Here is an 18866-nt window from a genome sequence, read left to right as displayed (position 1 = left end):
TGTCAAATGTGAATGAAGCAACCTTATGTTTTCAATGTTACATCTCTACAAATGTGAATGCATTCGTGAAAACTCTGGGGGTATCTTCATAAGAGCTGTTTGTTGTGAAGAGTCAAGAAGGGAAAACAACATTTTAGCCCACATACAGTGCACAGTCAAAAGAAATAGCAGGAACGTTCACATTCAAACGCATGCAATGAAAAGAAAAGCATGGCTGCACAAAGCAGATACACAGCCGCCTCGGCACATAGAAACTCTGTAAGCATGATTCATCGTTCTGCCAATAAGAAAACGCTTTCTTTTTCTTACCCATGAACTCAATGCCCAAGTGATCCACTGCTCCGGTGAAGATAGAAGAGGGCAGCGTTGAAGGAGTAGGGAGGGAGGAAAGAGAAGAGAGAGAAATAAATGTTAAAGACACTCATTGTGCGCATTCTATTCTCATTGCATGCATAGATATTGTGGGTTACTATTTACGTAAGAAAGTACTGTGATAGCTATTTGTGTGTACAACTTATTATGTAAAGTGAAAACATGCTGAAGTCTTGAGCGAGTTTTCCTTTTACCATTCGCAGATAAAACAATACTATATATTGCTTTCATCTGTAATTGTGGATCAATGTCTGGAGTTCATTCAAAAATATATGATATTCGTGAAGGATTTCTTTGCTTTGGATCAGGATGCAGACCAGCAACAAAAAATGCAACGTTAAATCATTTTATTTATTAATATTTTGTTCTTTTATTTATTTTGCCCCTCTCACGCACACATATTCTACTTCAATGAGAATAAGAAACATAATAATAATAATAATAATAATAATAATAATAACAATAATAATAATAATAATAAGAGAAGAATAATATATACTACAGCTAGCAATAAAATAAATAAAAAAAAAATTATAAATACAATTAATTTCTTAATACTTTACAATACTGCTTCAGGCAAAGCATCATTTGAAAAGAATATTTAGATACTAAAACATTAAAAGGATCTTTGCAGCAAGAGCCTGATTTAAGAAGTGTTCAGGGTATAAGTTGATATATTAAGTTGTGCGATCACTGATTTCATGATATTATTGCCTGCGCCCCGTGTACAGAGTCTGAGCATATTCTAATGTCTCCTGTAAATCAAGCCGCAGGAATACATCTTCATTCTGTCAGAGAATTCCCAGGAGCTTGGAAAATGGAAGCTGTGCTCCTTCAGGTATGCTCTGTCGCAGATTTAAGAGTGCATGACATTTATTTTTGCCTCTCTTTAATGCAGTGGAGTAAACAGTATGAAGTCAGAATACAAGACTGTATCTCCTGAGGATCTGCGAATGTGTTGACAGCAGTAGGATAAGAACCGAAGCTCTTACACAAAGACAAATATAGATACCATTTCTGTGTTCTTTGGTCAGACTCTTAAGATTTTACTCTATTTCTTATTTATGAGAACGTATCCTTCTCCTTCTTCCTCATCGTGCCGTCAAATTTGGCTAATTTGACTCTGGGAGTTTGGACGATTGTAAAGGGCTCTATAAAAGATGTTGCTTCAGGTGAAAAGATTCAAAACCTCCCACCTGAATCTGAAGTCTGACAGGAAAATGACGGCATAGTTAAATTTGGAAGGGAATGGTAGTTGCAGTCAAGACGTATGTGTGTTTGGTGCCCTTGGGAGTCTGTGTTTGGAAATGCCAACAAACTCATCAAATTTTCCTCTGAATCTCCTCAAAAAACTGTCAGCATCCAACAACAGAAATAAACATAACCTGTAGGCGTGTAAGTCTCTATAACATAACACTGTGAGTGGTCCACAGTGAGATGTTCTTCCATCCATAACAAACACAGGGCTTTTTTTTGCATCATTGGCTCCGTGCCGACGATTCTGACCTATCCAGGAAGCGATATGGCTGGAGCGTATAGTAGTGGCTGTGCCTTGATGTCATAATGTGAGCAAAGACAGACTGTGAGGCAGGTGCAGACTGTGGGGTTTCAAGCCCATTTACTTCCCCTATTCAAACGCACACATGCAGACGGAGCCAAAAATAAGACCTTCTACCTGTCTGGAGCTGTTTGTTTAAAGCTACGAGCCTTTAGGGAGGCTTTCTCCTTCTAAACTGCCCTCAAAACAACCAAGGACTCAAACACCCTAATTGCACACCTTCTGTTACCGGCTACTCAGAATAAATGCCCAGTCGCTTGACTTTTACCATAAGTGGCTCATATATTACAGTACCCAATCGCTGATTTTACACGCTGCTCAGTATCTCAGATGGGATCAGTTGTGTCCCTGAGACAAGAAGGAAGACAGACAAGGCTACTGGTACTTCTCTTGTCGTCCTTGAGAAAACACTCATATTAAACCGCCCCAGCCACAGGATCACTGGAAATGTGCCTCAGATTGTGCTTACTGTCCCTTGAAGTCGACCTGGGACGAGGGCTAGCGATGAAACATAAATCTACTGAATGAGACTGTCTCAGGTATTTATCTGTCGTACTGTGGAGGAAGTTTAAACACTCTTTCTGGAACTCGGCAGTATCTGTCTCTCTATCAAGGAGAAGTGAGGCGATTGTGCTCGCTTCTTCTAAATGTAATTGCACCCTATAGCCTTGTGATGCCTTGTAAATCCTGAGGCTTAGTGTTATGCAATATAAGAATAAACACTGCTAGACTAATGCTGAGAATTATGACTGTTTTTCGTTTTTTGGCTGGTAACCATTGTAGTTGTCTGCAAGTCTGTTTGCTTTGCTCTGTAGCAGAGAGAAAACCTGTTTTATTCCTGATGCATTTTACATTTACATTCCTATGTCACTTTTCATCAAACTTAGCAAGCATCCATAATGTAAGAATTTATCACTTACCACTTTTATTCATACAGGTGAATTTAGTTCGGGCTCAGAGGAAGAACTATCTTATGTATTCTAATGCTGTTTAAACTAGTGCATTTTTGTTTTAAAATGCAGAACGTTTGCTATGGTATTATACTCTGACGTTTTCCACCCTCAAAAATGGAAACTTTTGAAAATGCTGCAGACCTTGCGTTTGCATTTCGGTGTAAACGAACCAAATCTGAGACTTTTGAACACATTCACACTGCGACCTTGTAAACAATAACGTCATGCTGATTGTTATATACCCATAGATACTTGACTGCTCCAATCACGTACTGCAGATGTGTCTGCCATCTAAAAAGGAAATCTACATACACATATCTGTGGTTGTACCTGTCTGAATGGTCATGTGACGTGTGTTTGTATGGATAGAGACTTTCTGAAATGCAGTGAAAACGCCAGTGTAGACAATGCCAGTTTTCAATTTATAATACCATTTTTTTAAACTAGTGTAAACAGGGCCTAAGAGCTACAGAGAATATAAATACATCTAGTATCTGCTAAGTCCAATTTTAGATAGAGAGAACATGACCTCCAATATTAAGGTCTGTAAGAGCTGATAAAGGGCTTGGTTGAAGGGTCGCAACATTGCCAATCACAAGATGATATCGCTTTATCTCGAGGAGGACACCTTTCAAAATCTACGCTTTGCAAGTGAGAACTTGACATCTCATCAAAAAATAAAATCTGCCTTAGAGTTGGGGGATGGGACAAGGGTGTCTTGTCACTATCCTCCTTACTCTCACTCATCAAGCAGAAATGTGTCCTTCAGAGTTCTTGAACCATGTCCTTGACTGTGTCCTTTTAAGCTTCCCCAGTCACACACACGCGCACACACACACACAACCTCGCTGAGCCTAAATCAACTACTGTAGGAAGGCGTTTCATTTCTTCCCTTTCATTTTTCTTTTATTTTGTCAGCAGACAGACACACCTCCACTGACATCTCCCTGTCAGAAATAAGATGGATTCCATTTTTCCTGTGGATTCCATTTTGCCAGTCCCAGACAAATGTTATACGCTGTCACTTTCAGACCTTAAAGATGTAACTTGAATATGACAATGAATAAATTATTTACTTCAAATACTCTGTGATGTTCAATAGTGTCTCCTCAGCTACTGCACTGATCATCCCTTTCTTTACTGTCAGCAAAGACAGGTTCTTGAGTTGGCTATAAGGTTCTTTGAACAGCATTTTGGTTTCTGGGTTCTTTAAAGATTCAGTACATAGATATAAATTTAAAAAAGTAAATAAATCTAAGTGCAATGCAGTGGCTTGATGTAGTCTATTCTGGAAGCGTCAAAGCTGCACATTACCTCGGACCACATACCAGACCAGACCAGGTACATATGGATAAAAACTAAATATAATTAGAGTAAAAAAAAGAATATTGACTTGAAAGTCAGAAGATAATACATGCATCAACTAAATATATTGAATTAGAGATTTAAATTCTGCATGGATGCATTAAACTGATCAAAGGGGATTGAAAAGAGATCTTATAATCTTACAAAAGATTTCTATTTAAAATAAACTCTATACTTTTGAATGCAATATGTTACGCATTTTGTTGCTATTTATTGATCTTGTGATACTAATAACGCTGAATATTAATTTTACTTAGGATAAAAAAGCAGTTAAATTTCAATATCATTTCATATTGTTTTGGATGTTTTTTGGATCAAATAAATGTTCCCTTGGTGAGAAAAGACTTCACAAACAAAAAACAAACAAGTCAGACAACCAGGGAAAAAATGAAATAGTCAGCCAAAAACAGAAAAGCAGTAACAGGTTCTTCCAGCACAGACAACACAACTGATTCTAATGGGAGCGATTTAGTTTTTTCGCATTGTGATGCACCACTCACCCTCTCACCTCACAGGGGTCATGAACGAATCTCTCAGTCTAAGCTAACATGTCTATATTAGCCTGTATCACACAGCAAAGAAACAGAAATAGAAAGGCAACGATTTTTTTCTCCACTCTTTTCTAAACTCTTTTCAGATATTGACAGCAATTTTAGACATTCACACTCAGTGAGCGTACAATTACAATGAGAAGAATAAAAGATGCAAAGCACAAAGAAACGATCAAATGAGATCATAGGATAAGAAAGGAAGATCTTCCTGTGAGTAAAATACAAAGCAGGAAGGAGTACATTGAATTTTACTGAATTTCCTCTGATGTTCTGTTAGAAGTGTTCTGCTTTTCTCCACTGTTGTTCTCTGGTGATGTGATGCCGAATGGAAGGTTTCCTCAGCCAGATGGCAGCAAACTCCCTGAGCTCCAACTAGAAGGTCCTGTAATGCACATTCTGCTCAGTGTAATGGGTGAATTAGACGGCTGATTAGATCTATGGGTTCTTTACACTTCACCGCTGAACTTATTTTGACATTTCCAGTGAAACAGAATTCGCTAATCATTCTGTCTTCAATAATGAGATAATAACGATAATGTCATAATGTCATATGCAATTTAAAACCAGTGAAAACTGAACTCAAAATGTTTCATAGATTTTCTTTGATGAAAAGTGAAATGAAAACATTAAGAATCCTTAAATGTTACAATATACATAATACCTGCAAAATACATAGTTAAATATTAAACATTTACAAAATGTTGCAATATGCACACTACCATTTTAAAAGAAATGAACACCTCTATTCAGTAAGGAGGCATTAAATTGATCAGACATTGAAGACATTTACTGAATAATACTATAAAAGATGATATTTCAAATAAACGCATTTTTAAACGATAAATAAATCTTGAAAAAAGTTTCATGTTTGCCACATATTAAATTTCATTAAAACACAATATGTTAAAACAAAGGCAAAAAATATATAATTTAAAAATAGTTATACCGCCTCTTTTTATTTAATTTTTTTATCAAATAAATGCAGTCTTTGTGAGCATAAAAAATTTGAATTTGGATGTTTTTTAAATGTTATCATTCAGTGAGTCACGATAGTGAAAAGTGAGCTTCAAAAACAGCTGAGGCAGCTCTCTGTCTAGGTTAACTCCCAGTGCACCGTAAGTCATGAATTATAGCTCTGAATCTATAAAATACAAAACAACCATTTCTAAGATTTGATTTAAAGATGATTTATGCAGTGGTTGTGTCAGAATCTAATCTTATCTTTGAGCAATACTACTCTATGAGGCTTAATGAGACCCCACTGAGCGACTGTGCATTGTTAGCTCAATGTTAATGCTTTACCTAGCTGCAGAACCTTTAACACAAAACTAAACACATTTCTGCACTCCTGATCCGAAAAGAAAGATGTAAATGAACCCACGAGAGACCATAAACTTTCTACCCATAGAAAGCCTGAGGCTACAAACGACCAGCTGAACCCCATTTACTTACACCAACAGCATCTGAGTCAATGGCTGGATGAGTTTTGGATGCATATGTGCATGTGAGCTTTCACATGTGAGTGGGTGGCTTTGAGAATGCCAAGGCAGTAGATTCACATCTAAAGTAGAGAAAGCCCCTGAGCAGTCTAGGAGTCATTCGGTTGTACATCCTTGGAATACTCAACCAGAATGTTTTATCCCAACATTAATTAGTTGTAGATTTAAAGATACACTAAAAGCTTAGGAAGCAATGCATAGATTAACACGATAAGTGATTATTCATGAAGAATACTGTGCATAATATAATGAAAATTCCAATATTACAACCACATCTGCTACATTTTCTGACTATATGTGAGCAAATTCATTTCCAAACCTGGTTTCTAAGTGTTACAAATGTGCACTTATCTATAAATGTCACATTGATGATAAATTGGGGGTTTCCTCAAGAAAAAAAATGTTTTTCTCTCTCTTTCCTAAGACACATAAAGGTCATCTCTGGTCTTTATCTGATCACCCCCTCCTGTTTGCTCCTCCTCCACGCAGTGAAGAATTAATGGAAAATGCAATGGATATCTTCGAGATGGTCTGCAGACTTCAGATGTCCAGTTGGGCTCCTGCGCCACAACAAGCAACATGACTGTTTTTATGAGATCTGCCATTTTAAGGATGATCATAAACTACAATAACTCTCTAAAAGAAAATGGACAATAACAAAGCCTAATCAAATATCTCCACATCCCGTAAAGCTGCTTCTTTCTCATAAATGTTGGAAATTTAATACAATCTAATTTGCTCATAATCTTGCAGCTTGTGCATAACAACATGTACTATTATGCTGTAAGCTTTTTCAATACTCTTGTCCAAGCCTCAGATAAGTACAGTAACTATAGAGTATGTTTGAGTTGGGCAATAATACCTATTCTGAGATCATTCTCATCTGGTTTTCACTGCATTATTCAGTGTCTGCCATTATAATAACTTTAGTGATATGAGGCATCTGTGACGTGAAATCAGCTCTCATCACACCAAGAAAACCTGCTGGCAAAGATACAGCTTCAGTTTTATAACCATAATCAATTAACAAAAAATAAAACTGGAAGAAGGAGGAAAAAAACAAAACACATTCTCTCCATACTCTCGTTTTACTGGATTTCCTTGCCCTTTTCTCTAATATAAATAATAATTACAAGTGAAAAATATCAGAAATGGTCACACTGGACTGGCTATGCAGTCACAGCTGGACAGAGAAAGTGTTTTGCCACCGTGCTTTACAAATCAGAGATTAAAGTAAGCTCCTGAAAGGCCAGCCACAATGTTCACCCAAAACCCCCTCCTGCTTTCACTCAGAATGCCACCGAATTTCACACACAGACTTTGTGGCTCCAAAAAAAGAGATGAGTGTGAGATATAGAGGATGACAGAGAGAAAGAGTGAGACGGTGAAAGACTTTGTAAAAGGGAGGTGTAAAAACTAACAAAAAAAGCTTTTTCACACCAAATGCAAATGTATTCTAGTGAAATATTTCTAAGGTTTTTTCAACCTTTTTTGGTCTATGACCCATTTTTTAAGTTCCAAGATACATTCAATCCTCACAATGGATAAGCTATAGTCTCAAAGACAGAAAATTAAGTTGTAATATATAAGAAAACAGTTTGCCAATTGTATAATTATTGACTCTGAAGCTGTAACAAATAATTTGGGCATCCCTTCATTGGCACTCATCCTGTCTAATGGGAGGATTGAGGGTTGTGTGTCGCACTGCAGCTTGTCAAAGTCCGACATGATAATTAAAAGCGTATTCATCTCATCTCCGCTGTTCTGGCCAACTTGGAACAATATTTGGTCCTGCAAAGTAATGTAATCAAGAGCGCAGAGTCCTGCTTAACACAGTGCTAGCGAATGGTACACACATCTTAAGAGTATTCAGTAAATGAAGTTTATGCATATTCAACTTTTTTGCACATTGTGAGATGTGTTTGGATCTATATATATATATATATATATATATATATATATATATATATATATATATATATATATATATAGATCTATGCAACTCTTCTTCTGCTCAATTATTTTTATCACTGGTGGGGATAAAATGATTAGTGAAACGTGCTATGAATTTCCATTTTGAAACAAATCATTCACAAAATGCGCTTTGAAATCCCGTTATGAATCAAATGATTCATGATATGTGATCTGAGTTTCGAATCCTTTTGTGACTCAGTTGTTCAATTAACTATGAGTTTCAAAAAGCTTTATCATGGTTTTATCATTAGTTAACAGATCATTCTAACATTATGCTATAATTAACTTTGGAGAGAAAAGAAAGCTTTCAAAAGTACCCGCCCTCCGTGTTTTTTTCACAAATCGCACCCGCATATATACACGCACACACAGACACCCCATATGCATCTTTGGTGAACCAGTGAGGGGCTGTAACCCCAAGGTTGAAATCCTCAGCCTCAGAGATAATTGAATGCCATTACTGGTAAACATCTTCTACATCTAGTTTCGAATAAATACACCGAAGCACAAAGCACCTGCAGCGCTAATTTCACTTCATGAAGTCTGTCAGGATTTTATCTACAAGTTGTGTGAACAACAGACCCTATTAGCGTTCAGGTAAGAGACCTAATAAAAAGTTCACTAAAAGTTCACCAAAGCTGATGAGTCAGTGTTACAGGTAGACTCCTGCAATACCCACCTGCCAATCAGCGTTAGGGTATGATGTCAAACAGCACTTTACCTGTCTTTCTCTTTCCGCGCATTTGCAAGCAAATGCACATACACGCGCACTAACACACCCAAGGACTGACTAACACACGTCTTTGTGGGCACACTGGATGTGGGTGACTCCTCAGTTTAGCTGCCTAAGGCTACAAACGGTCTCAAGGATCTTTTCTCAAGCTTTTGAGACAGTTTCATGACATACCAGTAGATGACACAGCCAGAAAAAAAAGCAATGTCTAAATTGGACAGCTGTATGCGATGAGAACAGGCAGGGCCATGGGATCCCGACAGTCATGAATAATGACTATAGCGGGTGCAAAATGGTCTCTCACTGGCTCATAGGTCATGTTCAACCAGAGCTATACTAAGGATATGGGTGAGTAAAAATGATTTGTGGCCTGTGGTCTTCAAATAGGATCAGAGGAATCTATGAAAAGCAATAGGCCATGTTTAATATAAAGGATATCTGTTCCTATGCTATTCTATATCTCCAAAGCGCCTTCCACAAAAAATCTTGAGTTATGTTAAACAAATGCAGGCTGGCTATGTAAGTTGCACTCCAATGTGAGCAAACAAAATTAGAAGTGAGTACAGCTTGTTCACATTTTATACAATCGTTACACTGTATGTCTCCGTATCGAGCGAGTGTATCACACGCTGTCAGCGTCATCAAATGTGCTACAATGAGCCATTAAGATATCCATTTTCATCAATCCACTACCATTAAATCCATACAAGCATAAAGCCTTCTGCTGAAGCGCTGCCGTGACCTTTATTTTCACTTGGTGGTCAGTATTACCATCAGTTTAAGCAGTAACAATGAGACATTTGCCGTAACAACTGCCATTACAAGTGAAATGGCAAAGTTTGTCCAGTATTCTGAGGTGGAAATGATCATTGGATACACTGAGACAGCTGGTGGACAGACGCAGCAGGATAGAACCAATTACTGTCCTTTTCTCCTCCCTTCCCTTCTGTCTTTACTTTCCTTTGCTATTCATGTTACATCAGAGTTACAAAAAGTCTTTTATGAATCGCCAGACAGACTGTACCTGTCAGCGCTATCTCAGCTCCCCATTGTTTGTCATTGTGAGGATGATGCTGTGGTCCTCCCAGGGAATTATGGGTAATAACGCTGAAGTGCTCGTGGCTTGTGAATAAAGGTGAGGAGAGGATGCCTATGAGGCTGATTGACAGACTAAGGGACACTGGGGAGATTGAGAGGCTTAGGAAGAATTATTAAAGGAGAGCCTCATAATGTTTAGACACTAAGGAGGCCGGAGGACTGACAGAATCCAGCACTGTAAAATGAGAGGAGGAGGTCTGCCAGCACTGACAGATCTGAAAAGCTGCAGTTGTGTGTAAAGACCTTGAACAGATGAGATGAGACAAGATGAGAGTGTTAGTTACAAAGAGCAAACTTCATAGTTTAAACTTTCGGAGATATTGTGTGATAGAGGAGATTCTGTAGAATCAAAGAATCAGATGAAATGAAATTGTGGACTGGGCCATTCCATGATTCCATTTTCACAAGACATATTGATATTCATATTATTCGTGTAATATATTTCAGTTACATTATAAATAAATATATTTAATATATTTGAATGCAGTTGTTGTTGAACAGCACTAAATATATAATGTAATTTTCACAGAACACCCTCACCTGAGTACCGAGTACAGTTGCACCTTGTCACCTCATCAGTCAGTCACAGCACAAAAGCACACGCCTCAGTTTCCTCAATGTCCGATCTCATATCTACGACGTGTACTTCTTTTACTCTCACTCAAAGATTTCTCTGCCTTTCCTTTGCTTCGTGAGCTCATCACCTATTTTCCTCCACAGTCTCTGTTTCCTCCAGAGTCTCTGTTGAGGTGTGTGCTGTTCATCCCTCTGTGTGTGTCTCCACGAGCTCTGGTGACCGACGACACCTGCCCCTCTCTCTGGGGAACCCCCTGGACCAAGTATACCCGTTCAGCACCCCTCTGCTTGATAGTGATTTGCCTTCCGGCTAATTCCGCAAATATAAACCTCTGTTTGATTCCAATCCTGTTGCGTGAGCCTGCTTCTATTACAATAATATAATATAAATATTATTGCATATTAATGTTTGCATAAGGAATATATGGTTCCTTTTAATTGGGAAGTTAATCAAGAATAAATTTGGAATTGTATCTTGGCTTTAAACTAAATCGAATCCCAAGGTATCTAAAGTTGCTTGTAATAGTGAGTGGGTGACATTTCCTGGTGATTGCAGAGAAATTATATCGGCTCGATTTACATAATCTTCTGCACAGAGATTCACGTGTGAACATGATGCCACTGTCTTTGATAACTAATCATGCCTGTGACTTGCCCTTTAAATGAAAAGTTACAAAAGGCCAATAACACTGTCATCTAGTCAGAGAGGCTGAAATAATGACAAGAACCTCTTATAGCTGAAATCATTCAAATATCAGCAGCCCACTGGCTGCGAGAACCCTCTCTAATCAGCAAGTCTGACAATTACTTACCCCCTCTCACCTGCTGCCTTTGGCATAGCCATCATCACAAAGAGACTGCTAATAACCACTGACTCACTTTTCAGTAAACAGACACTGCGATCAGCAGGGAATCTGGGCAACCAAAATGAGGGATCTGTTCTCGTAAAGCTTTGAAATTAGGAGGAGGCCTTCAAAGTAACAATAACAAACAGATAACTCCACAAATAAACAGCAGGTCTCTTCGGAGGCGCGTGAAATTGAGAGCTAATAGGTCGCTGTCAATCAAACAGAATAGAAATGTACACGGCACAAAGTGGTGGTGTGTATTAAACCCTGAGTGCATAAATCATGTCGTACATGATTGCTGTAAATCAGATGCATTGAACACTCTTGACATTTGCCTGAATTGGTGCCAGATGGATGCTAAATTGAGTTATCACAGGAAAATGCGAAAAGATGACCGTCTTCAGGCAGGTAGCTAATAGAAGCTTAACAGGTTAAAAATTAGCTTCGCTACATGCATTTTATTCTCAGCCAAGGTACGTGAAGAAGAAAAATAGCCCTTATAACCCTTTCTACGTGGCGTGTTGCCAAGGAGACTGTAACATAAGAGAACACAGTGAAAATCAGCATACAATTCACATATTGTTCATTATGAAGAGGGCTGACAAGATCTGGATCTCACTGTAAATGACCCATCCGAAAGCATTACCTCAGACCTGGATTAATATTTTACAAGTGTGAACAAGCAGAATTGCACAGGGTCTCAACAGATGAATTGCAGCAATCACTATAAAGTTTCCCTTTACGCTTGTGTTATAATTCCCCCACGCTGTAAGGTAAATTGGCTTTAGCGACTGCAATCCATTAGCATGTTGCCCCAATGATACCGCAATTCCCTTTTGCCCATTTTGTGTGATGATAAAGGCAAAATAGACACCTAATCAAATAACATGCACTTTTTGTTCTGGAAAAAGTCAAACAACGAGGAGAAATATTTATGCAACGAAAAGGTAAGATACTTTAATAACATTTTGAAACCATCAGTGCGTCAAAGTGCAAAAGTTCTGAATAGGCAAAATAAAATTCATTCTTATTTCTAAGCCACAGGGGTGGCATATCTGTACAGCTCGTAATGCTTGGCTAAAAGTAGTTTCCATTTCAGTCAGAGAAAAATTGACTAAAATGAATAAATGTTATATATAGTTGAAGTATATTTATGTTAAAATGCAGTAAAAATGAATACTGCTTGAATTTTACTGACTTTTATGTGGTAACTGTACAAAAACAAAGATGATCAAGAAGGGTGAAAAGATAAAGAACTAAATTGCTGGGTTCATGTTTTTCTTTTAATCTCTTTAAATGCACAATAGCAACTGATGCTGCAAGAGAACATTCACTAATGTTTTAAGAGAAAACCCTTCATCCCGTCCTATGTAGTGTGAAGGAGTGAAAGGCATATTTGACTTTATAGTGTGTACTTCTTTCCATCAAACGGATCAAGAACTGACGGTAGATCAAGAAAGTACGAGTTATTTTAACTTAAACTACAGATGAAAATGAATTTGTTTCATACAGGAGGTTTTGATCTTGAAAAAATCATATTCAGAGAGGTCAACCACAGAGACGTGCATGTTTCGTAGCATGTCTGTCATTATCTTCGAATGGAATAAAAAGAACATTTCATTCTTCATAATTCACTTCATTTTGTAATGCAGACATGTGGTGTTTTATCTTGCAAAGTTTGGCTTTGGCTGCTCGATTATTGGTGCTATCCAGAAAATGACTGTAATAATTCAGAATATATGTTCTGCTTGACCCAGGGTCAGGTGCTCTGATGAATATACATGACACTGTGAGACATATTCAAATGCAAGCAAAAGGCAGAAAAATGCAGATAAAAGAAGATCTAACTTCACCTTATTTTGTCCTGTGAACGTACTAGGAACATAACTATTCATAAACTGAAACTCTACCCAAAAGAAATTATATAACTACAGAGCCTCCACCTAGAATTACCCCAACCTCAAAAAAGACAATTCAGACAACATTACATCTGAAACTACAATTTTAATAAATGTGTTTTAACAAAAATATACTGCTTTCAAACCCTCAGGCTATCTAGCCTCTTAGGCTTTTACTGTAAGTGCATTACTACAAATGCATTTCCTGTTCTATTTGACAAACTGAGGGATGAGCTAAAAAATTTGTAATAACCCACAAGCCACCATTTTTTTTTTACTTGAAGCTTAACTTGAATTGAACTCAAAATACTTTTAGTCATGTTGACCTTTGAAATAAGGTCTTCATGAAGTTTAGATTTTTAGATTTTTTTGAAATATAATTGAGCTAAACTGAAAGTAAATTACCCCAAAATAATATTTAAAGAAATAGATCACCTATGCAAAATTAAAAAATCTTTTACTTTTAAAAACATGCCAAACATGCAAAAAAAAAAAAAAAAAAAAAAAAAGTGGTGCTTTTTCTTTTCCATAATAACAGCAATGTTGTTTGGGGCCCCAGTGAATTTCATTTCATGGACAGAAGAAATAAAGTCATGCAGGCCTGGAAAGACATTAGGATGAGTAAATGATGACAAAAATCATTTTTGATGAAACATTCATTAGGGTGTAGTTATTGGTGTAATTGTTACCCATGAAGAAAATCATCTAGAGGTTAGAGGAACAGTGACACAACGGAAAGGGAAAGAGATTGAGAGATGTGTGATAAAAGCCTTGGCCGTGTAACTCAAGGACACCTTGACCCTGGGTGTCCCTGCCTTCTCTGAATGTTGCTTTTAAGAGCGCAGGCACAGGAGAGACTCTGGCTATGTGTGTGCCTGTCCTGTCAGTGAACCCATTACTGGCATCTCAAACTTTAAACGCTGAAAGCCTGTCTACTTTTGTTTCTGAACTGATGAAGATTGTGAGAATCTGAAGAGGCAAGAGCACCATCTGAACAGAAGGGATACCAGTGAGATTACGGAAAATTTAAGAGCTTTTAAAAGCCCAGTAAGTCATCCTGTGTACGTGACCTGTACGTGTAAGGTCACATGTATAAAACGATGTGTCGTGTCTAGTTGGCCAACATAAAATATGTGTGCGGCTTTTATTTCACAATAGCCATTTGTCACGGCACTAAATTCTCCTTCAACAGAGCTATTATTGTCTGAATTGAGTGGTAAGCTCATTATTCACAATTTGCTGTTGTGACATGTCTGAAATTGGTTACTCTGCTGTGCTTAATTCTATTTTTCGTTTGCCCAATAGGTGGCTCTTCGTCTCTGTGCCAAAAGTGATAAGAAGTGGCTAAGACTTGGCAGACTTGTGGAGCAAATCTGTGCCAAACTCTGTCAGGGTGCCATTCAGAAAATTACAGTGTTGTTCATTAACCTTCAAGTGAAGTAGAAGAAACAGAAACAGACCAGAGCAAAAAGATTTTTATGAACAATGCCACAGACACTAATGTATGTCATCATGCTACCGGGTGACTTTGTTGGAAGCAAATCCAAAAAAACCTGCAGCTAATTCATACACTATCAACAACCATGTTTAAAGGACTGCTAAATATGCTAAAATAGAGCCGCAATGTATTAAATTGAAGTCATTGTCTTTCTTTGCAACACAAACATGCGTTTTTTTGTATGTAAATGAGGGTTTTGGAATTGGATTGCATTTATGGAGTGATGCTGTATAGTTCTAGTAAAGTATGTCAGTGGCAGTTTGCCGCATCCTCCACATCCTAAGCTCTCAAAATCAGGCTTACAAGATGAGAAATTGCACTGTAACCTGATTTTTGCAATTCCTTTAGACAACTGGAAGCATAAATAAATGTAAGCTTAAAGAAAAATACAATGTGTGCGTATAATATTTTAACACTTTTTCTCTATCTTCTAATCTGCAGAAATATGAGTTTTTGGCTTGGTATCACAGACAGAGCTTAGACTAAGCCAGGATTAGGCCATTGTTCAATTAGGACATTCAAGCATTTTGTGCCTTAGAAAAAACATTACTGGTGCATCTTGAGAAAAAAATACAAAGGTAATGACATGTTTTAGGAAAGTGCATGTTTTCAGATGAAACGGCTCAGACTTCCATTTTAGTCTGGGAATAGACTTAAACCTTCTCTGTGAAACCGGGGGTATGTGATAAAACAGATCAATGTGCTGTACTGATACCTTCTCTGGATATAAAATATGAATGTTATCCTGTGATACGTGGGTACATGAGTGTGGATGCATAGTGTATATGTTGGTTTTTGTTCCGTACAAGGGTGTGTTCTTTACATTCTCAGCTGGTAGGATTCACCAATGTGCATACAGCAAATTCTTAAGCAGCACATTTTTATCTTTCATAATAAAACGCCACTGATAGATCTGTACAAGAAGGTCAACAAATAGAACCCCTCATAATCATGCTCCATTTGTGACTCATCAAGTGGGCTTACTTAATGCACACAGCATTCAATCACTACCTGTACATGTGTGCTTTTTTGTATGCATGTAAGAGAGTACACACTCACTGCCTTATTCGATAAAATGCTATACATCATTCAGAAAAGAGACATTCAGATTTGGTAGAAGCGTATGAATATACAACCATTAGCTGAGTGGGCGGGAAAATCTAGAAATCTGTTCCTGTCAGGAAAATACGAAAATGTTGTGACACTTTAGTAATGACAAGGTTTCTATGACAACAGTGCCTGTAAGACTGCAAACTGCAAAGCGTTGTTGTTATTGGCAAATGAATGCATAAATGCATTATGGTTCACAGAGGTTAAGCATTCATTTGGGTTAGAAGCTGAAAGTTATATAGCCATTTCTCTCTATTCACATCAGTGACCCTGTACACTAATTTCAAAACAATTTCAAAAGGGCTGTATAATCCATGGTATAACATGTGGTATTTTCTGTTAACTTCAGCAGAGTTGTATGCGTTTACAAGCGTCTGATTTATTAAAGCAAAATGCAAGTTCACTCACTTGGGTCAGACAGGATGGAATCGGTCTTGGGCAGGAACTGGTCACAGCGAATGCCCTGGAAACCCTCTTTACACCTGATTTGGAAAAAAGAAAGAAAGACACAATTAGTAAGCAGTTTAACAGATGCTTTTATCCAAAGCAATGTATTTTTATGAGGTTAAGAACCGTAATTGGCTTGTTCATTGTGGGGAAAAACAGCTACTTTTCGGCTAGTCTGATGAAATAATGAGCATTTTAACATTTCTGGACTAACCCTATGAAAAACTAGCAGAAAAAAAAATATTGCTGAAAAATCAAAGCTATTTTAAAATATCAATAAATACCAAACGGTATATGAATGATATTAAATTAATACCCTACTGTAATCATGGCAAATGGAAATTAATTTTTGTGGTAATCAACACTGTCCCAAGTGTTATTGATTCAGCTTAACATAAATTAATCCTGGAATATTACTTTAAACCACTTGGTCACTCCTCCACTCTAATTAAAACACTTTCAGGGGCCAGGCCAGTCCCTGTGCAGTTGATAACAATGAAACTTCTAGACGTAAAAAAGCCAATCAGAGTGAAAAATGTTCGAGGGTTTTCTGGAAATCAGATGGGAAACCCAGACGTGCCATGTCATGCATCTGTTGCAGATGGCAGTAGATTGATTTGGAAATACATGGGCACAGCGAGTTTGCAGATTTTCTACCTCAGCAAAGCCCTGACTGCTTGAATAAGCTCTCTCGGTGTTCACTAAATATGGAAATGAAATGCTTGTCTTTTATATATGAAATATGTATGCCATGTCCCTCCCAGCCAAGCTGTTTGCTCTCTCTCCAGCTCTCTTGCTCATGTAACTGCCCATGTGTTTCTGCCTGTCTCGCTCTTCCTCTCCCTCTCTCCATCCTGTCATCACTTTATCCTCATTTTTCCCTCACTTCTTGACTTTTCAAAGACACTGGAGGCTAATCCCGCTTTCAGCTGGTTGAGTCAGGAGAGCAATGTGACAAAGAAAAATGTCCCTGGCTCTAAATGGCAGAGTACAAACAGAGCATATGCATATGCCATGCGCACGAGCCTCGGCAGATAGCATAAGCCTTTGTTGGTTATACAGCGCATTTCATCCTTTTACAGAGGATCAAGAGCTCAATTTAATGCTGCATATTGCTTAGGCTGTACGTTTCCAAGTTTTCAACTGAAAAATAAATACATTTTAAAGACTCTTTTTTTTCTTTTTTATATTATATGCAACATATATAAAATTGCACATTTCATTGCATCAACTGCTTTCTGAGATATTTATAGGTAGAGTTTGATATAGTCATTTGCACACCTGTTCTGAAACAAAGATATATAAATGCATACTAAAAAAAGGTAACATTTTACAATGAGGTAATGTTTGCTAACATTAATTAATGTATTAACTAACATAAACAAACAATGAACAATACATTTATTGCAGTATTTATTAATCTGTATAAACATTAGTTAATGAAAATGCAATCTTTCATTGTTCGTTCATGGTGCATTAACTAATGTAAAAAAAAAAGAATATTGTGATTAATTGCAACCAAAAGTAAACATTTTCTTTAAATAATGTTTGTGTAATGTGTATATTTATTATGTATACATAAATACAAAAGCATGTATATAGATAAATGTTATGTTTATATATGAAAATATATGTTAATAAATCTAAAATATAAGAATATATAAATGTATATGAATAAGAACTATGTAAATATTTTGTGTGTGTCTTTATATATACTTAATAAATAAACACACACACACACACATAATATGTAAATAAAACGTTTATTCTGGATTTTATTTTGACAGCACTATACACACACACACACACACACACACACATATATATGAATGCACAGAGTATGAATGCTTTGTGTGTGTAGTATTTTTACAATGCACCTGTTTCAAAGAAAAGTCATAAGAAGAGCTGCTCTTTGGTTTTTTAATTGAAATAATAAGTGTGCTCAGCCACATTATGAATTATAATATAGCTCGGTTCATTGGTCCATTGGGTCAGATTGCTTTCTTACCACAAGCAACCACTCTAGGCTACCTCATTCAGGCAATCTTGGGTCGATTGTTTAGGTTTGAATTCGAATGTGATTGCAGTTTTCATATATGCCAAAATGAAGTAAACCAAGGGAGAAATGCGCCAGATTCAGAAACAAATGCTCCAATCAAGCCAGGTGTGAAAATGTTGTTTTTGCTTCGCCAACAACAATAGTTTGAAACAAATTTGTAGTATACTAACTGCATCATAAACAGTAGTGGTGTTTTGTCCCTAAATGAATCAGTATTTTGAATAAATTAATTGAATGAATGATTCAATAATAAAGACTGTTGCTTGCATTCTTCAAGAATGCTAAACATTTTTTTTTTGGTTAATCAGATGAACTAATTATTTAATC

General features: G+C 37.0%; 1 protein-coding gene across 3 annotated transcripts in view; it reads right to left on the bottom strand.

Annotated features, from left to right (window-relative positions):
- Positions 1-18866, bottom strand: part of LOC122357079 (pro-neuregulin-3, membrane-bound isoform) — a 243779-nt gene that overhangs the window by 21325 nt on the left and 203588 nt on the right. For all 3 annotated transcript variants that reach the window (XM_043256270.1, XM_043256272.1, XM_043256271.1), the window contains 2 exons: positions 16442-16515; positions 310-336 (listed from right to left, as the gene is read on the bottom strand). In XM_043256270.1, the coding sequence (XP_043112205.1) occupies positions 310-336; positions 16442-16515 (101 nt within the window). The remainder of the gene's footprint in view (positions 1-309; positions 337-16441; positions 16516-18866) is intronic.

The sequence above is a fragment of the Puntigrus tetrazona genome, chromosome 13 (genome assembly GCF_018831695.1).
Source record: "Puntigrus tetrazona isolate hp1 chromosome 13, ASM1883169v1, whole genome shotgun sequence".
Lineage (NCBI taxonomy): Eukaryota > Metazoa > Chordata > Actinopteri > Cypriniformes > Cyprinidae > Puntigrus > Puntigrus tetrazona.
The sequence above is the reverse complement of the archived record's forward strand: the minus strand, read 5'-3'. Positions and strand labels throughout refer to the sequence as shown.